The 24,442-nt window shown below is 45.6% G+C and overlaps 1 protein-coding gene across 5 annotated transcripts in view; it reads right to left on the reverse strand.

The window, feature by feature from the left end:
* The window catches only part of SLC39A14 (solute carrier family 39 member 14), a 58,276-nt gene that overhangs the window by 16,397 nt on the left and 17,437 nt on the right, over positions 1–24,442 (reverse strand). For 2 of the 5 annotated variants that reach the window (XM_087938669.1, XM_026714992.2), the window contains exons 2-5: positions 17,848–17,957; positions 9,794–10,079; positions 6,798–6,984; positions 1,502–1,671 (exon numbers count right to left, since the gene is read on the reverse strand). In XM_087938669.1, the coding sequence (XP_087794795.1) occupies positions 1,502–1,671; positions 6,798–6,984; positions 9,794–10,069 (633 nt within the window). In that variant the 5' untranslated portion in view covers positions 10,070–10,079; positions 17,848–17,957. Of the gene's footprint in view, positions 1–1,501; positions 1,672–4,617; positions 4,788–6,797; positions 6,985–9,793; positions 10,080–17,847; positions 17,958–24,442 lie in introns of all 5 variants that reach the window. The other 3 variants (XM_087938672.1, XM_026714995.2, XM_087938671.1) reach the window with 3 other exon arrangements.

Here is a 24,442-nt window from a genome sequence, read left to right on the forward strand (position 1 = left end):
CTAACAAAAGCTATCTTTGAATTTGATGGGCTGTAGTCTCTGCTTCTGAGGAGTACATTTTAAACTTCTTGTGTCTAATTATGCTCTGCCTTGTGCACAATTCTAAAACACATTCAACAATACATTCCTTCCACATGGAGACCGTGTCCAAGAGAAAGCTGGACTTGAATTCTGGCATTAGATGTAGGAGGTAAAAATGAGCAAGCTAATCAATCCACATATTTTGCCTGGTGAGTTCCATTTGCAAGCTGAACTTGCACGGTTAAAAAAAATTCAGGACCGTATCAAATAGCAAACCAAAGGAGATTCTTTATGGCCTTTTGCTTGCTTTGAAAGCACAAAAATCATCATTTGATTTTTCAGTTCTATGATGAACCAGCTGATGTGTTGTACACAGTATTAGCATGTGCAAGATATGTTTCCTATTCATTTTAGATCAGATACACTATGGACCTTGTATGTTTTCATGAGGAATACAGGTGTATCGGAGAGATTTGGAACTACCCACCTTTCCCCGAAATTAAGACCAGGTTTTATATTAATTTTTGCTCCAAAAGATGCATTAGGGCTTATTTTATGGTTAGGTCTTATTTTGGGGGAAATATAATATTAAATTCTGTCCATCTGGCTGACTATCTTAGCTGGGGCTTATTTTGAAGGTAGGGCTTTTATTACGAGCATCCTGAAAAATCATGCTAGGACTTATTTCCAGTTGGGTCTTATTTGGGGAGGACCAGGGTAGCGGGGGGGGGGGAGAAAGCGGGGGAAGCACATACACGGAGCTCCATTTGTGTAAGTGGTGGGCATGCACCCCTGCCACTCGTGCAAATGGAACACACGCACACACACGCTTATGTGTTGCTCGCACAAATGGGGATGTGCATGCATACCAGCTCGCCCGCTGCTTCTGTAGCCTGGTTCTGAATGGCTCACGGCCCGATAGTGGGTCAACGGCCTGGGAGTTGGGTACCCCTGCGTTGTAGAATGTGAAGGCAATTTTCCCCACTGCCTATTAGTCTTCCCCTAACCCTTTTCTTGGGAAATTACTATGGTCAACATATTTGCAGCCAGAGATTTTTAGCAGGGAATTAATCACACTTTGGCTCAAACTATCACAACTGACCTGTGATTTTCTGTTGATATGGGATTCCGGCCATTAAATTGGCACAGGACTTTTAGTCTTGTGTTCCTTATCTTAACTGACATTTGTTCTCAACATGCTCGATTGAGTTAATTTAACCTTACATGAAAACAAAAAATGCCTTCCCAAAAGGCAAACGCCTAAATTAATGGTCCATTGATTCCTTGTTCTAACGGCTCCACAACCCGATATTTAGATGGCTTACATATTTCCACCCTAGGTATAACTGAAGGGAGCTCGGTGGCTCTGTATCACTTCTCCTGAAAGCGATGAACAGCTACCACAAAGCACAGGTCACACTGCACACACCACACAATCATCGACAATTGCACAACGCAGGCCCAAAGGCCCTTGTCCTACCTCAGGGATGAGCTGGAAGAGGGCGTTAGAATAAAGAGTGCCGATTGCCAGAGCTATGAAGTAGAGGAGCAACCGCTTGTAAAAGGTCTTCTTCATGAAAGGAACCACGCTGGCCCCGATCAAGGAACAGAGGGAAATGATGGTCACGCAGAGGAAACCGTATCCCCAGACTGCGTGAGGGTCAACCCCACCCGGATGAAAATCACAGGAGGAAGAATGACATGGGAAGAGGGAAAAAAACAAACAACCAGAACGTACAAAAATGAATTCATACCAGGGGATGAAAAGGGGAGACAGGGAACAGAAGACAGGGAGAGGGAGAGAGGGAGGGAGAGAGAGAGGGAGGGAGAGAGAGAGAGGAGATATTTATTAATGATTGATACACAAATCAAGATTGATTCAGGCATGCTTGAAGCACTCTTGGGCACTATGGAAAGCTCCTTCTTGATGGGAAGTCCAACATGGTCCAGGAGAAGGGTTGGCTGTGGCTCTTGTCCTTTGGAACATCTCACCCCTTGAGGTAAGATGGGCTCCCATCCTTCTGACCTCTGCCAGGACCCCAGGACCTGACGGTGCCAGATGATCTGGGTTCCCAACGAGGGAGCATCATCACCCTGGAGATGGCTGATGAGTTAAGAGGTAATCCCATCTCCTTCCCATGCGTCTTGGTCCCTTCTCCCTGTTTTTTTTTTCACTGTCATTTTATTTTGATTGGGACTTCCATTTTTCTCATTTTAGAAACGTTCCTCCATTAGGGTGTTAATGTTTTTAAGGCAGTAAGCTGCCCAGAGTCATTTTGATATGAGAGGGGTGGCAAATTAATTAATCAATCAAGTAAATAATAAAAACACAAGAGAGGCGAAGAGACCCGCCACAGACCATGAAGATCAATAAATTTAACCTCGCTATAAGGATCTGTAGTAAAAATCCAATAATTTGCACCGGATTGGAAGTTCTGCCCAATTTTACGGCGAGGGCCTGCTCACCACGATCCAAGTCACAATGTTCAGACTGATGCTGAAGCTTTAAGTCTCCAGCCAGGTGGACTTCCAAGTTGTCCTTCCTGGTCCACTAGGAGGACATTTTTCCCAAATCTGTTCTGCACGTAGACTCAAGAAGGAGATGACGTGCCAGAGCCCAAGAGTGATACAGGCAAAACACAAGCCATCCCTTGCCTGGGTATGTGTTCTCTATTATAGGACAAGCAATATTTGTACTGAAATATTTGTTGCCCGAGGCACAGAGATTCTTAATTGATTGGCACCGTCGCATTGCAACAGTTTTTAACAAGGCAATTTAACAATGGAGACCATTATTTCTGTTCCTGTTGGATCACAAAGGCGTATTTTAATTTTCAAGCAACAAAACATTACGTTTACGGTTTGGGAACGAAAATATCCATGAACTCTAGGGGAAAAAAAGGATTACATAAAACAATGCTATCGGTAGCCTGGCATTATCCATATAAAATGAAAGTTGAAAGGATTCTGAAGGAATAGTACTGATTTCTTTTTATTACTTTCTTTTTTTTTTTCCCCCCCAAATGAGAGAAATCAATTTTGTAGGAAGACTAGTACAGATACTATAAAAATAGTCTTTCCCACAAAGGGCCAAATGAACTCTCATTTTTTTACCTCATGTTTATCTATGCATGTTTATCTAAGTTGAGCCAGAAAACAATTACGACTTAAAAACCTGCAACTAGAGTTCATGGCTATATTTAAGGCGTCCCCAAAACGTACAATCAAAAACCACAATTTACTAAAGATTACATCTCACACAGCGCCAAGAAAACTCCTCCATTCATGAAAATAAACCAATTACTGGAAGAGGAACCGATAAAGAAACCCGAGAAGTCAAGATAAAAGGACGTCCTCCCATATATACAGGTGCCAACATGGTGTTTGGTCCTTCCTTTTACAAAAGCAAGTGACCTTTATGGTGCTCTGCCACAGTGGTTTTCCCACCTACATTGTTGAACAGGCCAAAAAGACACTGCAGTGCTAAAAAAAACCCTGGAGTTAAGTCCATGTGCCTCTCATTTATAATCATGCTCTTTGGAAATGCAACCAAGGTAGCTTCCATTTATAGTCAAAGCTTATTAAGAGGCAGAATCCTTCAAGAACCTCCCACTCTTAATATGCACTACGGACAAAATCACAGTATTTATTTTTTCTGGAATGGAGAGCTACGCAGTGTGGCAGTTCGGGTCTCACCAGGCTCAAGGCTGAGTCAGCCTTCCGTCCTTCACAGGTGGGTATTGCCCCTAAGAATTACTGAAGGTTTTTAACTAGCAAACGTAGATCTAAGTGATGACCTTTCTCAGAAGATTCATATACTGTAGATATTAGTGTACCACAGGCTACTTCTGCTGACTGCCGGCTGACTGCAATTTGGCAGTTCGAATCTCACCAGGCTCAAGCCTTCCATCGTTCTGAGGTGGGTAAAATGAGGACCCACATTGTTGGGGGCAATTATGCTGACTCTGTAAACAGCTTATAAAGGGCTGTGAAGCACTGTGAAGTGGTATATAAGTGCTATTGCTATTGTCCTTCCTTCCTTCCTTCCTTCCTTCCTTCCTTCCTTCCTTCCTTCCTTCCTTCCTTCCTTCCTTCCTTCCTTCCTTCCTTCCTTCCTTCCTTCCTTCCTTCCTTCCTTCCTTCCTTCCTCTGCCAGTAGTTCAATCCTGACCGGCTCAAGGTTGACTCAGCCTTCCATCCTTCCGAGGTGGGTAAAATGGGGACCCAGATTATTGGGGGCAAGAGGCTGACTCCATAAACCGCTTAGAGAGGGCTGCAAAGCACTGTGAAGCGGTACATAATCTAAGTGCTATTGCTATCTAACCAGAGGGGACCTTTTAGATTTTTGTCATACGAAGCAGCCAACATGTCCCCTGTGCAGGCACAGAAATCATGCACACGCCTGGACATACCACACGAAGCAGAGCTTTTATTCCTCCCTTTATTTTTAGGGAACCTCCCTGGGCCCGAGAGGTGAAAAATCCAATTTCAAAAGCCACTGAGAATTCAAGCAGCCGATCGGGTACCAGAAGATAAACTGGTGGGTGTGATGGGGTTGGGAACCTATGAGCAGGTGGGGGTTTGTTCTTACTGCACCTCTGGGATCAGCTGGAACAGGGCGTTAGAGAACAGGGTCCCGATGGAGAGCGCGATGAAATAAGTTAGGATGCGTGTGAAAAAGACCTTCTCAGTACAGGGCACGATGAAGACTCCAAGGAGGGAGGCAAGGTTAATCAGTGTAACACTGAGGAAACCAAACCCCCACACTGTAAACAAGAAGAAAGAAGGGCACGTTTACCCAAGTAATTTTGAAAACTGGGAATGGGCCTTTAAACACAAGGGATGTTGGAAAGGTCTAAGGCTCTAACCCGGGTATCGGCAACCCGCGGCTCTGGAGCTGCATGCAGCTCTTTGGGCCCTCTGCTGTGGCTCCCTGTTGGGTGATCCCACCACTGGCTGGCTCTGCCCCTCGCCCTTCCCTCCCAGTCACTCCTCAAGTTTTACCTGAGGAGGTAAAACACAAAAAAAAAACAGAAAGGAGAGGGAAGGAGAGAGATCCATTTCCCACAGAAAACACCGGAAGCCACAAAACCTGGGTAGGCGTGGTCGTGTGACTGGGTGGGAGTGATGTTGAATTGGCCATGCCCACCCAGGTTTGGAGGCTCCCGGTGTTTTCTTTTCTGTGGGAAATGGGCCCAAATGAGTGTTTAAGGTTGCAGACCCCTGCTCTAACCTAATCCCTCAAAAGTTCTTTTGCAAGTTGACTTGGAAGTTTTTGAGGAGCAACTTTTCCAACCAGCTGGCTAATTCCCCGCATTTTTTTTTTCCTCCAGGGGGTGGAGGAAGCTGTTCCATTTTATACTCAAATTTAATCCATGAACCGTGTCAACAGATCAGACCCAGGCAGGGGAGTTGACATGTAACATGACGAGGCTAAAGCTTGATGTTGAAAAACAAAGTTCTCATGGAAAATTTGGACCTCTGTTTTGAAAGAGAAAAAGCCCTCATCACAATGTCATCCAAGTTAAGCCAATCAGTAAAAGTTTGGCTTGGATTGCTTAGCTTATAGCCAAAACAAACCCGCCGTGGTACTGTGACCGCCAAAAAAAGCAATATGGGTTAATTATTTTTTTTAAAGAGGAACTTGGATAAAATATGTCAAAACTGCGTTTGTTAACTATGGACCTAATTGTCCTGCTTGCAGACTTCTCTAAATGAGAGGAATCGTGCTCAGATCATTTCAGACCTTGTACATAACGTCTTCAGCATCCTATTTAGAGACCCCCATTCCCCAAACCCACCCAAAGGATGGGATCAACATTTTTCTACATCCCTTCGTTGCTGTTTTTGGTGGGGCAGATAGAAGGGATTAAATTGTAGTTTAAGCCTGCAAAGGGGATAAGAAACCTGCAACGCCCATGAAAACCCCTAAATTTCCATTAGAAAAATTGGAATTTAAGGGACCAAAAGAGGCACCTGGATTTTGCATGAACCATCTGTTGATGACTGGCCCATGCTTTCATGCCTAAAGTGGAACTAGAACTCATAGCCTCCTTGTGATTGGCCCAAAGTCACCCAGCTAGCTTTTCTGCCTAAGGAGGAACTAGAATTCACCATCTCCTGGTGACTGGCCCAAAGTTACCCAGCCAGTTTTCACGCCTAAAGTGAAACTAGAACTCGTCGTCTCCTTGTGATTGAACCAAAGTCACCCAGCTAGTTTTCCTACCTAAGGAGGAACTAGAATTCACCATCTCCTGGTGACTGGCCCAAAGTTACCCAGCCAGTTTTCACGCCTAAAGTGAAACTAGAACTCGTCGTCTCCTTGTGATTGAACCAAAGTCACCCAGCTAGTTTTCTTACCTAAGGAGGAACTAGAATTCACCATCTCCTGGTGACTGGCCCAAAGTTACCCAGCCAGTTTTCACGCCTAAGGTGGGACTAGAACTCAACAACTCCTGCCTCTCCGAAGTAGATACTTGCTTGAAATTAAGTCATTAAGCCATCTTTGCAGCACGTTCAGAAGCTTCCTGGAAACCAGTTTTGGAAAGCAACATACACATTTTTTTATTTTTAATGAAAAGAAAATAAAGCTTTGTACTTCCACTTTTAATCCTCTGTTTCTTTGAAGCTTCTGTATTACAAGACTAAGTCTTATAGTACAGTGGCAACTGGAAAGGGAAAACAGAGTAGGACGCCCGTCCTTCCCTCAGGTGATGAGGAGTATCAAAACTCCAATGCCACGAAGGCGCAAGGTAAAACGGGCTGAATGCACGCACCTTCTGTGGAGCTTGGCTTCCCTTCCTTCATCCCTTCCTCCTCCTCCTCCTCCAGGTTCTCTGGCAGGCATGCCCTTGATTCCAGCTGCTGCAAGATAGTCGGGCAGAATTCTTTGAACTCCCTCTGCCCGAGATGGGACGATTCACTCAGATTGTGGGTGGCGAAGAGTTCTGAAGAACTGAAGCACTGCAAAGGCAAAAAGGTTGAGATTTCCACAGCGGGTCTCATCCTGCTTCTTCAGACACACAGGTGATGCACCGGCTCGGATATCCTTTCCTTAACTTCTCCGCAACAGCACCTTCTCCCTCCCTTCCTCTCAGGCCTTCGGAAGCAACTCCTACACCCAGTTTCTGATATTCTGTGAATTTGTGTAAACTTTAGGATACTGGCTCAATACCTGTGCTTCACTACGAAACTCTGTGGTTTGGCTTAGATTTTGGGGAGGAAAATAAGAGCGTGGAGGGGGGAAATTCTGCCTCTGCCTACCAGCATCCATCGGTATTCATCTGGCTAGTGTCCTGTCAGTGTGTGAGAGAGTTGAGGGCTGTTTGGAAACTGAAACATGGAAACTGTATTTGCTCTGTGAGCAAGAGGGAGACAGCAAGGAGCCTGGGCGTGGCTTAGCTCAACTGTTGTGTACTAAAGCTGCTTGCTGCTGTGAAACTGAAACTCCTCTGCTTGTGTTTTGCATTTGGAACAGATTTCTTTTCAGGTGGGGCGGGGGAGTAGAATTCCTTAGCATCAGATAATAATAATAATCATAATCATAATATAGGAAATACTAATGCTCTGATGGTCATTTTGAAAAATCCTTTCTTAGTGAGCACCTAGAAGCCAAGAGGGACGTACATGCCAAATTTCAAGTTTGTAGGCTTTACGGTTCTGGAGAGTTTGTGATGATGCGTGAGTGGACTTTCGCTTTTATATATACAGATAATTCTTCCAGTTTTGAACCCACTGCAAGGTTCCTTCTATCAGGATGCAACAGTGGAGGGAAAACACCTGGCTCTGCTAACAGTTTTTGATGGCTGTTATCAAAAAGATCTGTGCTTTTAAGACCTGAACCAGGGCTAACGTCCCTTTCATCTCCTTCCTTCCTTTTATGCGCAATGCCTTTGAGACAGACATTGGTTGCTTTTGTTGTTTTGCTGAAAGCAGCTTCAAGCCATTGGCTCTGTCACTTTGGGACATGAGTGTTGCATCACAACTCACGCACAAAAGGAGCCAGGGTTTGCTTCGTGACAACGTGGGACTTGGGAGTATGACACTACCATCATCAGATTGATAGCAACAGCGCTTAAGACTTATATATACCGCTTCACGGTGCCTCACAGCCCTCTCGAAGCGATTTACAGAGTCAGCCTCTTGTCCCCAACAATCTGGGTCCTCATTTTACCCACCTTGGAAGGATGGAAGGCTGAGTCAACTTGGAGTCGGTCAGGATCGAACTTCCTAGCTGTGGGCAGAGTCAGCCTGCAATACTGCATTCTAACCACTGCGCCACCATGCCACTGATCAGGAGAGCCATCTGTTTTCAGTCTATGGCAGGGCTGTCAAACTCGCGGATGCGTCACGTGCTGGCCACGCCCACGCCCAGTTTAGGGAGGGGAATCGCAATATGGCAAGTGATGTCACTGTGATGCCACAAGTTTGACACCCCTGGTCTATGGCCTTATGGGCAGGACTAGTCTCTTGAAGGAACGGTTCAAGAGCATCTTTAGAAGAACAACACGCCAGAGGCCAGATCTGACTTCAGCTGGCAGGGGAAACACGTGCACATTTCCCCCGGCCACCAAGTTATTGGAGGTCCTCACCAGAACTGTTCAACTTGTATTTTAGATCCTGCCTTTATTATTTTTCTAAACAACTCAAGAAAGCCAATGTGTCCGATACGCCTTCCACCTCTCCTTTTCCCCACCACCGCAACGTGGAGAACTGAGTTGGGCTGAGAGAAAGAGAGAGTCATCCAGACCAGGGGTCTCCAACCTTGGCAACTTGGAAGTCCATCAGGCTTCAAGCAGGGATGGAATTCAACTGGAGTTACTCCCGGTTCAGTGACTACGTTTATTCTATTTTATTCTTTCATTCTTAATTCTATTCTATTTTTTCATTTCTATTCTATTCATTCTTAATTCTCTTCTTTCATTCTTAATTCTATTCTATTCTTTCATTCTTAATTCTATTCTTTCATTTATGTTCTATTCATTCTTAATTCTCCTTTCATTCTTAATTCTATTCCATTCTTTCATTCTTAATTCTATTCTTTCATTCTTAATTCTATTCCATTCTTTCATTCTTAATTCTATTCTATTCTTTCATTCTTAATTCTATTCTTTCATTTATGTTCTATTCTATTCATTCTTAATTCCATTCTTTCATTCTCTTTCATTCTATTCTATTCTACTCTATTCTATTCTTTCATTCTTAAATCTATTTTATTCTATTCTTTCATTCTTAATTCTATTCTATTCTTTCATTTCTATTCTATTCATTCTTAATTCTCTTCTTTCATTCTTAATTCTATTCTATTCTTTCATTCTTAATTCTATTCTTTCATTTATGTTCTATTCATTCTTAATTCTTTCATTCTTAATTCTATTCCATTCTTTCATTCTTAATTCTATTCTTTCATTCTTAATTCTATTCCATTCTTTCATTCTTAATTCTATTCTATTCTTTCATTTCTGTTCTATTCTGTTCATTCTTAATTCTATTCTTTCATTCTTAGTTCTTTCATTCTATTCTATTCTTTCATTCTTAATCCTATTTTATTCTATTCTTTCATTCTTAATTCTATTCTATCATTTCTCTTCTATTCTGTTCATTCTTAATTCTATTCTTTCATTCTTAGTTCTCTTTCATTCTTAGTTCTCTTTCATTCTATTCTATTCTATTCTATTCTATTCTATTCTATTCTATTCTATTCTATTCTATTCTATTCTTTCATTCTTAATTCTACTCTCTTCTATTCTAATGGGGAAGCAGAGGTGATTACCTTGGAGATGTTCCAGTGATGTGGCGGCTGCCGCTGCGTGTGACTGACATTGTGCCGTTCGACGCCCACATGCAGGTGCCCCAACAGAGATTTCAACTGCTGCAGGCTGAGCGTGTCCTCTTCACCGTAACGGAGGAAAAGGTCCTGTAGGAAGGAGGCTGCCGTGATGGGAGGGGGAGCCGAGGCTTCTGTGCCAGCCCACGTCTGCGAAGTCCGAAGCAGGAGGTACAGCTGCAGCACCAAGGCCCGTCTCCAGAACCGTCCGCTCCAAAACATGGCTTCAAAGCTGAAAAGACAGAGCACGGCCCTTGGATTAGCACGGCCCCTTGCTCTGCTCCTAGCCGTATTTACTCCATAATTCCTGCTTCTTTCAAAATAAGACAGCAGATAGTAGAGCAAAGGGACGCCTGGACAATGGAGAGGGCCCAAAGATTGTTTACGGGAACAAAGAGCAAGTGCAACCAACATTGGGGACAGTGGTGGGATTCCATTTTTTTTTTTTACTGCCGGTTCTGTGGGCGTGGCGGCTTGGAGGCTGTGAAATGGCTTGTTGGGCGTGGTGTAGTGTGATGGGTATGGCAGGGGAAGGAGACTGCAAAATCCCCATTCCCTCCCCACCCCACTAACCTGCTTTCCAGCTCCGTTCTCCTGTGCAGGGCAACCAAAGAAGACCCAGCCGATCAGCTGGGACTCAAGGGGAGGCAGGGAATAGATGGGGTTGGCGGGGCCAGTCAGAGGTGGGATTTGCCGGTTCTCCAAACTACTCAATATTTCCGCTACCGGTTCTCTAGAACCGTCTGAATCCCACCTCTGACTGGGGTGGGGCTATAATAAAGAATGGGGGACAGCCACATCATTCCCAAGGGCAGAGATGAGATTCTCCCACATGTATTGTCCCATTTGCATTGCTGGTTTCAAATTCTATTAAATCTACACTTTTATTGATTTGATTTGATCAAATTCCTGTTCCCCCACCCCCACCCCTGGTCTCCCCTACAAGGTGACCCTGGGTGGCTAAACCTGTAGATTTAAGCCGGAGCATTTGCTACTTCGAAATGGCAGCGACCCACCAGCCAGCGAGGTGAGCTTTAAGGCCCTCGCACAAAAAGTCCACGCCAAGCGAGGACGTCCACTGTTCAATTCTATTCTAGCTGTAAATTCTGCCTACCTATCCTATCAATTTCTCTTGGCAATGCTTTTTAATGCTCCAGATTACCAGATGCGGGGGCAGAACCACGCAGATCTTAACTCGACAGCAATCCTGCCCCTTATCCTTGTGTTGTTTCTGCCAAAAGAAGACACCTCAAAATTAGGGATTTTTTTGTTATGTGTGATGGCCACTTGCACATAACTTCTTATCTTACAACTTATCCTCTTCAATGGTCTTGGTCTGACTTGCACTGAAGCTTATATTCTGATTCCCAGCTCCATTTCCAAATGGCTATCCTACCTCTTCTTGATGGCCTCCAGTGTTGGAGCACCCAAAACTTCCCGTTCCACTGATTAATTGTTCTTCTCACGGTCAGAAATATTTTCCCCCTTAGTTCTAGGTTGGATCTGTCTTTAAGGATCTTCCACCCATGAATTCTTGTCCTGCCCTCTGGTGCTTTCGAGACTAGGAGAGTTAGGACACCTAAGGATAACCAGAAGTGGTCTATCAGGAAGGCAAAAGCCTTTTCACTATTCTCATTCCAGCAAACAGAATTGCTTCCATTGAAGACCTGCGTATTTGCAAGAGCCAGAAAGAGGGTTAACAAAAGATCTACAGGCCTCACACATTCCAAGAAGAGATTGGACTGGCATTTATCAGAAATGGTGTAGGGTCTCCTGCTTAGGCGGGGGTGGGTGGGGGTGTTGGACTAGATGACTGTTCTGACCCAAACCTTGCTCCAAGGAAACAAACACCAGACAGAGGTAACAGCAAAACCTTTTAATGATTCTTTACGAATTCCGTTCCTTCCCAGTTAAAAGGCTGTTTGTGTCTCTGATAAGGAGGAGCCTTGGCAAGGTTGTGCAAGGCTGCCATGAACACTAGATAAAGTTGTCAAGAATTATTTCAAACACAAAGAGTCTCCAAACACAAACTAAGAGAGTCTGAACATCCGCAAGGCCTGAGTGCAAAAACTTCTTTGCTTCCTGCAAAGAACTCCAGTTTCTCAGCTGGCTTTTATCTCCTAAGGGAGGGGCCATTACCTTGCAGCCTTACTCCCGAGTTGCCCGTGCTGCTGCAGCTGCTCTTTCCTTCGAGCAGCCCTGCGTGCACGTGCACTGGGCATAGGCTCCTCAGGGGCCTCTTCCTCACTGCTGCCAGCCTCCGCAATCTCCAAAGGCAGCACTCCACTCCCTGATGGTCCTGGCCCCATCCCTGCCTCACATGCAGGCCCCTCATCTGAGCCCTCGCTCTCCAACACCTCTGCCGTCTGCATCTGCCGCCGGTGAACCACAACAATGACCCACAAAGTCCCTTCCAACTGTGATTATCTGTAAATGTGGACATAAACTGCTTCAACTTCTCCTGTCAAGATGTCGTTACAGAACATTGCATGCCTAAAAACTAGGCCCAAAGAGAATCCCCCCGACCAAATGCTATCATTCTATTAAACACCTCATTTCCATAGCACTTAGGCCTAAAGATATTTATTCATGTAGTAGGGATATACTGCTATTATCCTTCTCATCTTCTCAACTTTCCTACTACTATCTCCTATTACTATCTCATGATTTATCACTTTTATGAATTATGACTGTATCTGTCATGCCCCTGCTGGAATCTGATTCCGAGGGGGAGGTCGAACAACTGAAAGGGAGTGGGAGTGTGGCTCCTATGGCTGTGGAAGAAACCGGGGAAGGGCACAGTCCGGCTGGGCCTTCAGAGGAAGACCCAGGCCCATCCCCTCTTCATCCTAGGGCATGCAGGGAGGAACGGAGAAGGGAGCAACATGAGTTACGGGGGAGAAAAGGGCCCTGATTCCCTTCATTAGCTGCAGCTGGGAAAACAGGATTTCAAAAGGGCGTTTGCGCACAGCACCTTGCTGGAAGCAAAGTGTGAATTATTTTGGTTTGTCAAGTCTTATCTGGGTTCTGGCATCCTCCCAATTGTGTGTGTTTCATTATCTTTTGAAGCCTGCAATTCCTTATCCTGCTCTGTCTCGTTAATTGCTGCAGCTGTGGTTTGTGTTGGTTTTTATTTATAATTTATATGTACTTTGGGTTCAGACTGAATTTCTTCCCGTTGAACAACTGTTCTTGAGAGAGTTTTTTTCTCCAGCCGATGATAACTGGACATTGGGGGCCAAGTTGGAGGAATTAAAGGGACTTTACCTACTTTTGTGTTGCTTTTGTGCCACGCTCTGGGTCATCCCAGTGTCTGTGACTTATCACTTCGTTGTTTGTATATACGCTGAGAGCTTGTGCGCAGAGACAAATTCTTTGTGTGTCCGATCACACCTGGCCAATAAAGACTATTCCAATTCCAACGACCGCTGAGCTCATATTTTGACCCTCCAGCTTTTCCAAACACCTTTGCTTGGTTAATAGAGGCAATTTCAGACATGGGATGCGACACCGGGAAAAAAATAAAGCATCCTTCCCTTAATCCTCCAGGAAAAGATTGAAGGCAAATGAGCTCCAGGTGGAAGAAGGACATAATGGCTTCAAAATCTAAGGAACTAGGTTGGACAAAACTGAGCGGCATTTTTTCATGCAGCTGTTGATAAAAATAGAATCGCCAACATCCGATGACGGATATGGCACAACACGAAGAACAGAGGCAAAACAACACCTGAATCAGAACGTGTCTTGCTTTATATATTTTCACAAGTTACAAAAAATGCAACACTTTCCCACAACAGGAGCAGTAACAAACTAAAGACAAAGAAAAACAGAATACCTGAACCCAAACAGCTTTCATTATCACTAAACAGGCGCAGGCTGATGTTTTTTGCTGTAGCCACTTCTCAAAAGAGCTTATATCAATATCGAAAAACACTGACGATTATTATATACGCATACTGAAGGAAGGAAGTCAGAAGTCAGGTTTCCCTGTTCCTTTTTACTTTCCCCTGTCACTTTCCAGTCTGATTCCCCTCCCTTTTAAAAATCTTTTCTTTTGTTTAATATTTGGTATTTAACTTTCTTGGAAACTTTATAAAGTTGGTTTGTTTTTTTTAAACAAAGAACATTCTGAAGAATGTCCTCTCTAAGGCTGTTCAACCATGTTGGACACTCCAGAAAGCAGTAGACCAGGGGTCTCCAAACTTGGCAACTTTAAGACTCATGGACTTCAACTCCCATAAGTTGCTGGATGGAGACTTCTAGGAGTTGAAGTCCACAAGACTTAAAGTTGCCAAGTTTGAAGACCCCTGCAGCAGACAGAAGGAAAGTACCACACAAATTGAAATTTGGAACAATAATAAGCGAAATGGAGCAAAAATTGAATTATCTGCTCCGGAAACCATTGTTCAAACAGAAAGTTTGCTTCTGTCTACAAGGGTGTGCAAGACACTCCAAAGATTAGAAATTAGGTAGAGGGTGAAACTAGAGGGACAGTCATACTGGACTTAATTCTTACAAACAAAGAAGAAGTGATAGAGGGAGTTGAAACTGCAGGAACCTTGGGTGAGAGTGACCATGTCATACTAGAATTCAACATAACTCAAACACAAGCAACAGAGCATAATGACACCAGAGTCTTGGATTTTAAAAGAGCTGATTTCAATAAACTAAGAGAGAACTTGGGAAAGATTCCATGGATGAAAATCCTAAAGGGGAAAACAACTCAAGAATCTTGGGAAACTCTAAACAGTATGATCATAGAAGCCCAGACCAGCACAATACTACTGAGAAAGAAAAACAAGAAATCCAAGAAGAAACCAGCATGGCTGCACAAAGATCTCTCTGGCAAATTGAAAGAAAAAAAGGACAAGTACAAAAAATGGAAAGAAGGACATACAACTAAGGCAGAATATCAGCAGATAGCCAGAATCTGCAAAGACAAAGTCAGGATAGCAAAGGCTCAGAACGGACAAAGACTTGCAACAAAAGTCAAAGATAATAAAAAAAAGTTTCTTCCAACATATAAATAACAAGAAAAAAAATCAAGGAAACAGTCGGTCCACTAAAGAGAGAAGATGGCAAGGAAGTAACAGGCAAAAGAGAGAAAGCAGAACTGCTTAACTCATTCTTTGCATCTGTCTTCATGCAAAAAGAAACCCACCAAAAACATAACTGTAAAAGACAGACCAGAAATAAAAGTTAAAATAAGCAAAAAATAAATAAAGGAGCTGGCAGAGGTCATCTCAGAACCACTGCACCATATCTTTCAAAAATCCTGGAGCACCGGGGAACTACCAGAGGATTGGAAAAGAGCTGATGTGGTTCCCATCTTCAAAAAAGAAAAAAAAAACAGACCCAGGAAACTATAGACCAATCAGCCTAACATCAATACCCGAGAAGATACTGGAAAGGATAATAAAAGAAACAGATCTGCCAACATCTAGAAACAAGTAAAGTAATAACTAGCAGTCAGCACAGGTTTGTTAGAAACAGATCGTGCCAAACCAATCTTATTTCATTCTTCAACACAGTGACTAAATTAGTAGAAGAGCAAAATACTGTGGATATAATATATTTAGATTTCAGCAAGGCATTTGATAAAGTAGACCACAACCTACTTCTTATTAAGCTAGAAAAAAGTGGAATAGATAGCACTACCACTAGATGGATTTGCAACTGGCTGGCAAATCGTACTCAACGAGTAGTCCTTAATGGGTCTAAGTCTACATGGAGGGAAGGAAGCAGTGGGGTGCCACAAGGTTCCGTCTTAGGCCCAGGACTCTTCAATATCTTCATTAACGACTTAGATGAGGAAATAGAAAGCGAACTTACCAAATTTGTAGATGATACTAAGTTGGCAGGAATAGCTAACACCCAAGAAGATAGGCTCAAGATCCAGATGGATCTTGACAAACTAGAACACTGGGCCATATCTAATAAAATGAAATTCAATATAGAGAAAAGTAAAGTCCTACACTTAGGCAAGAAAAACCAAAAGTACACATATAGATTGGGTGAAACCAGGCTCAATAGCAGTAACTGGGAGAGGGATCTTGGTGTCTTAGTGGACAACCAGCTAACTAGGAGCCAGCCGTGTGCAGCAGCCACCCAAAAAGCTAATGCAATCCTAAGTTGTATTAACAGAGGGATACAGTCAAGATCAAGGGAAGTACTAATACCACTCTATAAAGCCTTAGTAAGACCACACCTTGAGTACTACATCCAGTTTTGGTCACCACATTATAAAAAAGATGTTGAGACTCTAGAAATAATACAGAGAAGAGCAACCCGGATGATTAGGGGACTGGAGGCTAAAACATACAGTGAACAGTTGCAGGAACTGGGCTTGGCTAGTCTAGTAAAGAGAAGGACCAGGGGAGACAGGATAGCAATCTTCCAATACTTGAGGGGCTGCCACAGAAAGGAAGGGGTCAAGCTATTTTCTAAAGTGCCTGTAGGCCAGATAAGGAATAATGGATGGAAACTGAACAAGGAGAGATTTAACCTGGAAACAAGGAGAAACTTTCTGACAGTGAGAACAATCAATCAATGGAATAGAAGTTGCCCTCGGAAGTTGTGGGAGCATCATCACCTGAGATTTTCAAGAAGACATTGGACTGCCATTTGTCAGAAATGATGTAGTGTCTCCCACTTGGGTGGGTGGTTCGACTAGATGACCTACAAGGTCCCTTCCTACTCTGATTATCTGTATCTGTAACGACTGAATGCATACATTGCATTTATTAACATGAAATTGTTCTGCTAAGTTACCCCTCGCCATTCCCCAAGAAGACAAAATGGAGCAACGAGCGTTATTTCCTTAACACAAAGAAGGAAATCAAACTGAAGATATCCCCAAGGTGCTTTTCCAAAAGACAAGTGGACTTTCTTGGGGGTTTTTCTTTGAAAATGTTTCACTTCCCATCCAAGCAGCTTCTTCAGTTTTAACTGAAAAACTAAAAAAAAAACAAAACCTTTGGGGCGTCCATGATCTGGAGATTGGGAATCTCCATAGACAAAGTGAAGATTGATTGAGTTGCCCAATGGATACGTAAGAGGCAATTTCCCAAGAAGTTCCGATTTGGTGCAAGACCTACAACCTGAGCCAAGTAATGGAGCTTCGGAATGAGAAGAATTTGGGGCAACATTTTCCCAACACCGAATCCTTCAGGCACTCAGGTCTGATATTAAAGAAGGCAGGTTTAGGATTTTATGGAAGACTCAAACCCTTCTTTTATTACCCACAAATTAATGAACGCTTGATTCTGCAGGATGGGTTTGATTAAACTGTTACGGGTTTTTTTTAAAGAAGAAATATTAACATTATTAGTATCTGAAAGAGTTTTGTTCCCTTTTCCATCAATCCAAACAAGAAAAAAGTTGAACAAGCAAACTTAGGTTGGACAGAAATCTCAGTAAATTTCATAGCATGGTTTAATTCACATGGCATGGTTTAAGCATTGTACATAAAATGAACTAAATCTGTTAGTAAATAGGCAGTTAATGTTAATATGCTCAAACTGTTTAATGCATAAACGTTAATACTTCAGAGGAATTAAAAGATCACAACATTTTATAGTTCTTCAGGGTAACCTCCCAACCAAGCATTCACCAGATCCAGCCTTGTTCAGCTTATTTAAGACTATCCAAGGCTGGCTATGACTTCCCGTCCTAGATTATTTGCAACCTTAAATTTAGATTTCAAATTGTACAAATCCATTACGGTTTTCCATTTTGACTGCTACCCTGTTCATGCATGACACTAGCCTGATCTCGAGCTAATGAAGCTAGCTTGAGATTTCACTCTAGCACAGGGGTCCCCAAACTTGGCAACTTTAAGACTTGTGGACTTCAACTCCCAGAATTCTGGAAGTGGAAGTCCACAAGTCTTAAAAGCTGCCAAGTTTGGAGACCTCTGCTCTAGCAGTAGAATGTTGGCCAGTTTGCTATCAAAATCGCACAAGGTCAACAAATATCCAGGCAACATTGAAGTGACTTACCCAGCTCAGCAAAAATTCCAGAAAGCCGTTCAAAACACAACAGTTACAGAGAATTAAGAATCTCTCCAAATTCTGTCAAGAGAGAAAGAAATCTACAGCAACAGTTCTACCTGAAAAGAATCAAAAGGGCCATCAGGAGTTGTTCAATGAAGAGGGGTGAGGTTTTTCTATTTGACTGAATGGCCACAACCTGTAATTTACATTTTGGTTCCTTGTAGCGTAACCACTGCTTACCATTCGTAATGCAAAGCGAGAATTAAAAAGAGAACCTACCCCAGACCACGAACAAAGAATCTCGGTGGCAGGAACTGAAAATAAGATGTCACTTAAAAGGAGCACTTTATAAAAGATTTACTCATTGGGAAGGACATGGAAGTTAAACAGGAGAACCTGTGTCTACAAAGGTTGCTCTGGATTCATGTTTCGTAATATTCCAAGCACAGAGGGCATGTTGACCTCTTTTGGTAGTTTTTTAACCCCCCTGGGCTAAGCAGTCCTGTCCCCTATTGATTAAGCAATCCATGTTGATCTCTATGAGGCCAATTCCTTAAAGTCAACATGGGCTTTAACCTTAAAGATAACCAACCTCCAAACTAATCCAACTGTTTGAGATGGATGCATTGACCAATTGTGTTGGTACCTTGTCATTCTTACCAGCAGCTTCTGAAGTGGAACAAAGCTACAGAAGGCTGAAACACACACAGGTAGTCCTCGGATTACGACCACAATTGACCCCCCAATTTCCATTGTTAAGTGAAACATTGGTTAAGTGAGTTTTGTTCCATTTTACGACCTCTCTTGCCACAATTGTTAAGTGAATCACGTCTGTTGATAAGTGAGTAGCCCATTTCTTAAGGGAATCCAGCTTCCCAGTTGACTTTCCTCATCAGATGGTCGCAAACGGTGGATCACATAACCTTGGGACATAGCAACAGTCATAAGTAAAAACCAGCTGCCAAGCATGACTGGAGGCTAAAACTTATGAAGAACGGTTGCAGGAACTGGGCCTGGCTAGTCTAGGGAAGAGAAGGACCAGGGGAGACAGGAGAGCAGTCTTCCAATATTTCACAGGGGCTGCCATAGAGGAGGCAGTCAAGTTGTTCTCCAAAGCGAAAGAAAGAAAGATGAGAGAAAGAAGGAAGGAAGGAAGGAAGGAAGGAAGGAAGGAAGGAGGAAAGGAAAGGAAAAGTCATGGTCGTAAGTAATGTTTTTCAGTGCCATTGTAACTTTGTATGGTCACTAAATGAACTGTTTTCCATAGAGCTGTCTCGAGTGTCCAGGTCGGGAGGAGCTCCAGTCTCGGCTCTCACAGGCTGAGCTTGAGATTGAGGCACGCCTCTCACCATCACGGGGTCCTCCGGGCGCGCCCCAGTTTTTTGCTCAGCCTCGTGGCAGTCAGGCTGGTTTTCCTTTTGCTCCTGGTCGTTCTAGCACCTTGTGTTTTCTTTTTTTTTGATCAACTTGGACTCTCAGACAGCGCAGGAAACTGAGGTTTGAGCTCCCTAGGGAGCCTTTTTCTTCTAAGGGGAATTGTTTCACTATCCTTTTAAGGGAGAATCCAGCGCTTCGAGCGCTGCCCCCCTCCGATTGCTGCCTTTTCGCTCCGTGCGAAGCTGCATCGTTTCTTTCCTGCCTGGTTTTGTTCTTTGCCGTTTCCCCCACGAACGCCCTCTAACCCAGGGAGACGCTTCCCTGCCTCTCCCAGGTACTTCTTTGTGGCCTCCGGGCCTTTTTAACTTCTCCTGGGTGATAGCCGCCGCTGGGATTGCCTCGTCATTGCGCCCTCCATTTTGGGCTCCTGTGGCGTCAGCCATCTTGGGAGTGGCAGGAGTCGCCGCCATCTTGTGTGTGGCCGCATGGCCGGGCGCCATTTTTCAGAGGCCTATAACAGGGTTTTTCTTAAGGTTTTATAGGCAGACTCGGACTGCCTATATCCTTGCCTGTTTGCGCTTAGTTTCTATCAGGCTAACCAGGGTTAGTTGGCTCTGTAGCCCTTCCCCCAGCAGGCGAGTTAGCAGCTCTGCCATCCCCTTCCCGGTCCGTCCGGCAGGGGTAGCTGCCTGGCGTTCAACTTTTGGCTAATTGGCTTCTGGGCTAGTCCCTGCTGTGCAACAGCCTCCTATTTTAAATACAAAAAAATTTTTTTGATCAAAAGGGGGTGCGAAACGTGCGCTAGGATCCCCGGCCTCTACGTAGGCCGCATCCAAACGTGCAACTGTCCGAGGACCCGTGATGGCACTTTTACTTTAAAATTTTTGGTTGGTAGCCCCAGGGACGCCTGCCACTGCTCGAGGCCTACCTGCAGGCCGCATTGTGTTTGATTCCTGGGCAGATCCTTGGAATGTCCAAATCCCTGCTGGTACCTTGCAATCCTGCCTTGGTACTCCTCTAGATATAGGAGTCTACTGGCTACACAGTCTCTCCCCAGCAAGGGAGGTAGCAGCTCCGCCATCCCCTTTCCCGGTCCGCCCGGCAGGGGCGGTTTTTTAGGCGTCCATCTTTGGCAATTGGCTTCTGGGCTAGGCCCTACTTCTCAACAACGTGCAAAGCACCTCTGTTGCCCTTGACCTAGGGGGTGCGAAACGAGTACTGGGTTTCCCGGCCCCTGCTTAGGCTGTGTCCAGACTTGTTAATCACCTCACGTTAATCAAGAACTTTTCCTCCTTTCTCCTCTCCAGATGGCAGACGACAATGCATCTCGTGGCACTTCCCTGAAGGCCAAGGCTAAGTCTCACCACCTGCGCAAACAAGCACAGGAAACATCCAAAGCCTCTCAAAGGGATGCCCTTAGGCGACACAGGGCCCTTGAAAAGGAGATTGACAGACGCTCTAAGGAGTCAAGCTCTGTGCCTCTGGACCCTTCCAATCCCACTCCCTCTACCTCCACCCATCCTCCCTCCTCCCCTGCTTCTGCCTCTTCATCGCAGCCTGGACAGGCCCCTGAGGCCACCTTCCCCCGCTGCTGCAGGTCTGCGCCCGGAGGAGCCTCACCCACCCCCACGGTGGAAATCCCCGAAAATCTCAAACGAGCGATGGAGCTGGCCATCCGGCACGGATGGCACAACAGTTTCAGCAGCTGACCGGTCTGGCCCCTAGGCCTGAGGCCCCGAGGCTCGAGGATCAGCAACTTCGCATGGTCAGGTAGCTCTCCACGGGACTTGACCCTGCCCTTGGAGATGGAGGAGATGGAGGCCCAGGAACTCGGGACCCTACCCTCTTTGGGGACGAGGAGGATCTCGGTTGGGGTCTGTCGTAGACAGTGAACTCCTCTCGGGAGCAGGCCCCCAGAAGGGGACATGTCGGAGGACGCAGGGCCTCTCTCCAGGCCAGCCCGCGTTTCTGGGGCTATTTAAACCACATCTATTTAGGTCCCTCCTGTTCAAGGCCAGGAATACCTCGGGCCTGAACCCTCCCCCCACCCAACCCAGCGGCATCGGGGTTCCTCCCGACTCCATTTTCTCCCAGCCTGTGGTGGAAACCGAAGTGATTCCTGTCCCACCCATATTCTCTGACATGGTCTCAAGGCAGCTAGCCTCCTCGGGCCTCCTCCCCTCCCAACGCCCAGGACAAGCGGTTTTTCAATCTTGAACCGCAGTTCTCTACCTTGCTCGATCCCCCTGTGGACGCAGCCCGTAGTAGGTCTGGCCTCCCGCTCAACTCCCAGCGAGTCCTCAAGCTCTCCAGCCCGAGGACAAACGAGCTGAACTGGCCCTGCGCCGCGCTCATCTCTCTGATGCCTGGGCGGTCAGGGCCTCCACGGCCGCGTCTTTTTCACCAGAACCTCCATCAAGTGGCTCCAGCAGCTCAAGCAGCGCGTCCCCGCAGCTAATCTCAGAGCGCACCAGGATATTGCCAAGATCCTGGCCGCAGCCGAGTTCTCTGCAGACGCCACCTTCCAGGCTGCAAAATTCTCCACCAGGGCCATCTCGTCCCAGGTCACTGCCCGTCGCCTTCTCTGGCTCCGCCACTGGCAGGCGGACGTAAAAAACAAGGCTAAGCTAGCATCAGCCCCCATCTCTGGGGGAAGCTATTTGGACCGGTTCTCGACCCATTCCTGGCCGAGACCCGCAACAAGCGCAAATATCTCCCTTCTCTTGCTAGGAGGTCTGATTTCAGAGGTTCCTCTCCCTCTTCTCGCCAAGGTTCTTCCCGCTCTTCCTCCTTCCCCAGGTACTACCAATCATCTCCCTACAGGCCTCCCGACCGATCGGAACCAGACAGGTCCGGAGGCACCTCGTCCAGGAAGCCCTCCCGGGATCCGGGAGAGGTTCGTTCCGTGGCTGCTCCCGATAATGCAGTCGCCCCAGGTGGCTGCCCCTCCCCCCCAAAAAAAAAGAAAGAAAGAAAGAAAGAAACAAGTATAAAAACGAGGAGAAGGAGAGCGAGAAAGCCAATCCTCTTCAGGCTTCTCGCCTAGTCTGGCTCTACTCTGACACTTAACTCCTGCAAAATCTCTTTCTCTTCAGCCTTGCCCAAACCGTTAGGGGAAGCCTAATCCTCATATCTGCCTTACCTCTCCATACCAAGACTCCCGGTAGACCATACGGCTCCCGGACACAGGCTCATAGTCTGGAGCACCCTTGTCCTCCTCACCTTGCCCCAGGGCATCTGGCCGGCAACACATTTATCCCCACCCCATGTTAGCTGGGGTTCCTTCTCTGGGCCCCCGCCCACAGCCTCATAATCCAGATACACGGACCCCTTGCCCTGGTCCTCACTACTACCCTTAGTTCCCTCTGGGGCGGTCCTCGGTCAGTTGGCTCTTGAGCAGGGCCGACCGCCTCGCTCTGGGCGGAACCAAACTTGGTCCCCACTAGCACAGGTCACAGTTTGGGAACTCCTCACGTCTCCCCTCCATCACTCTGACCTGGAGTTCTCTCAGGGGGTTCCCAACAGGGTCTATCCCATAACACCCTAGGGCGTCCCATCGCCACCCTCGCAACGGTGACCTCCGGTTATTGAGGGCGCCTCCCCTCACTCTGGCTAGGTCTTCTCAGGGAACTTCCATCCTCGCCTCTGCCCGGCTCCTCGCACCGGGTCCCTAACAAGGTTTTGGCCGCTCTACCTAGTCTCCTTGCCCCACGGTCTCAGTAAGCATCCGTGGCATCCCGGCAGGGCTACCTTTAGACAGCCCCGTCTCCTTCATCAGGCCTTCTCGTTGAGGCATTCCAACCTCCGAGGGGTTCTCCTGTTGGGCATGCCCTCCAGCGGTCATCAGGGTTCCAGGAGAGGTCCCATTCCAGACGGGAGCCCGCCCGCAGGACTAGCCAAGCTTTGGTATGTCCCAACCTGGACACTCGAGACAGCTCTATGGAAAAGGGGCGTTGGTTCTTACCTGATACGCTTCTTTTCGTAGAGCTGTTGAGAGTGTCCAGCCCCACCCGTAGGCCGTCTGGTGGGAAACCCTGCTGTTCGACCAAGCAAACTAATATTTTTTTCCTGAGTAAGATGAGAACAGGACCTTCCTTCTCGTCTTCGCAAAACTGGGGCGCGCCCGGAGGACCACGTGATGGTGAGAGGCGTGCCTCAATCTCAAGCTCAGCCTGTGAGAGCCGAGACTGGAGCTCCTCCCAACCTGGACACTCTCAACAGCTCTACGAAAAGAAGCGTATCAGGTAAGAACCAACGCCCCTTTTAAGTCAAGGACTGCATGTGTTGTTGTCCCAGAGTCTTATTAAAGTTTTGCTTTCTTAACCATTTTTGTTGGCTTGGATTATGTTTTATGGATTCCGCCCCCTCCCCTGCATCATTCCGTTTGCAAAGTATCTTGAAACTGGTACCTGTGGCAATTCAGACACACACACACACACACACACACACACACACCACCAAAACCAAAAACACACAAGGCTTTCCTTACACAAATCAAGCAGAGAAAATGTCTTAGAAAAATTCTTGCTCTCTATATGGCGCTGCAACAAAAGTTACAGTTAAGATCCATGTAATTAGGCCAAAACTAGAGAATTTCTAAAAACTAGTATGAGAAGCACAATTATTATTTACTCTAAGTTTAAAATAACTTTATAACTTAAGTCATAACAAAGATAGAGAGCTGTTTCGGGGTCTTGTGTCAGGCGTGAAGAATCAGGACCACACAATAAGTTCTACTTAATAGCCATAGCCCTCCCTTAAGAGGTTTACAAATGCTGACACCCAACAATTTGGGTGCTCATTTTACCAACCTCGGAAAGATGCAAATGGAATCACGATTCATCGCTGCCACATAGCTTGAGAAAGTGGGAGTGGGTGGTGGTATTAATTGAGTAGCTCTTAGTAGACAAAATAGAATTCTTTTGATGGTTCAAGGTCAAAAAGTGTGGCACAGAAAGAATTGGAACTTACTTTGGGATTGGTTCATGTGATATGATGATGAGTAAAAAGGCGGTGGTTTGTAGGTTGGGACATTGTGGGACGTCCGGGGAAACTTTTAGTTTCGGAATTCCACAGATGTGCCAGGTGCTATTCTAATAAAAGTACTTTTGAGATTATGGTTGTCTTGGAGTTTCTGGCAGGAATGGATGTTCCCTGGAACGCTGACAGCAAGGCTGAGTCAATCTTGAGTCAGAATCGAACTGCTGACAGTCGTAAGAGTTAG

Source organism: Pseudonaja textilis, chromosome 9, assembly GCF_049901715.1.
Source record: "Pseudonaja textilis isolate UNSWEBS1 chromosome 9, rPseTex1.2, whole genome shotgun sequence".
In the NCBI taxonomy this organism is placed as follows: domain Eukaryota; kingdom Metazoa; phylum Chordata; class Lepidosauria; order Squamata; family Elapidae; genus Pseudonaja; species Pseudonaja textilis.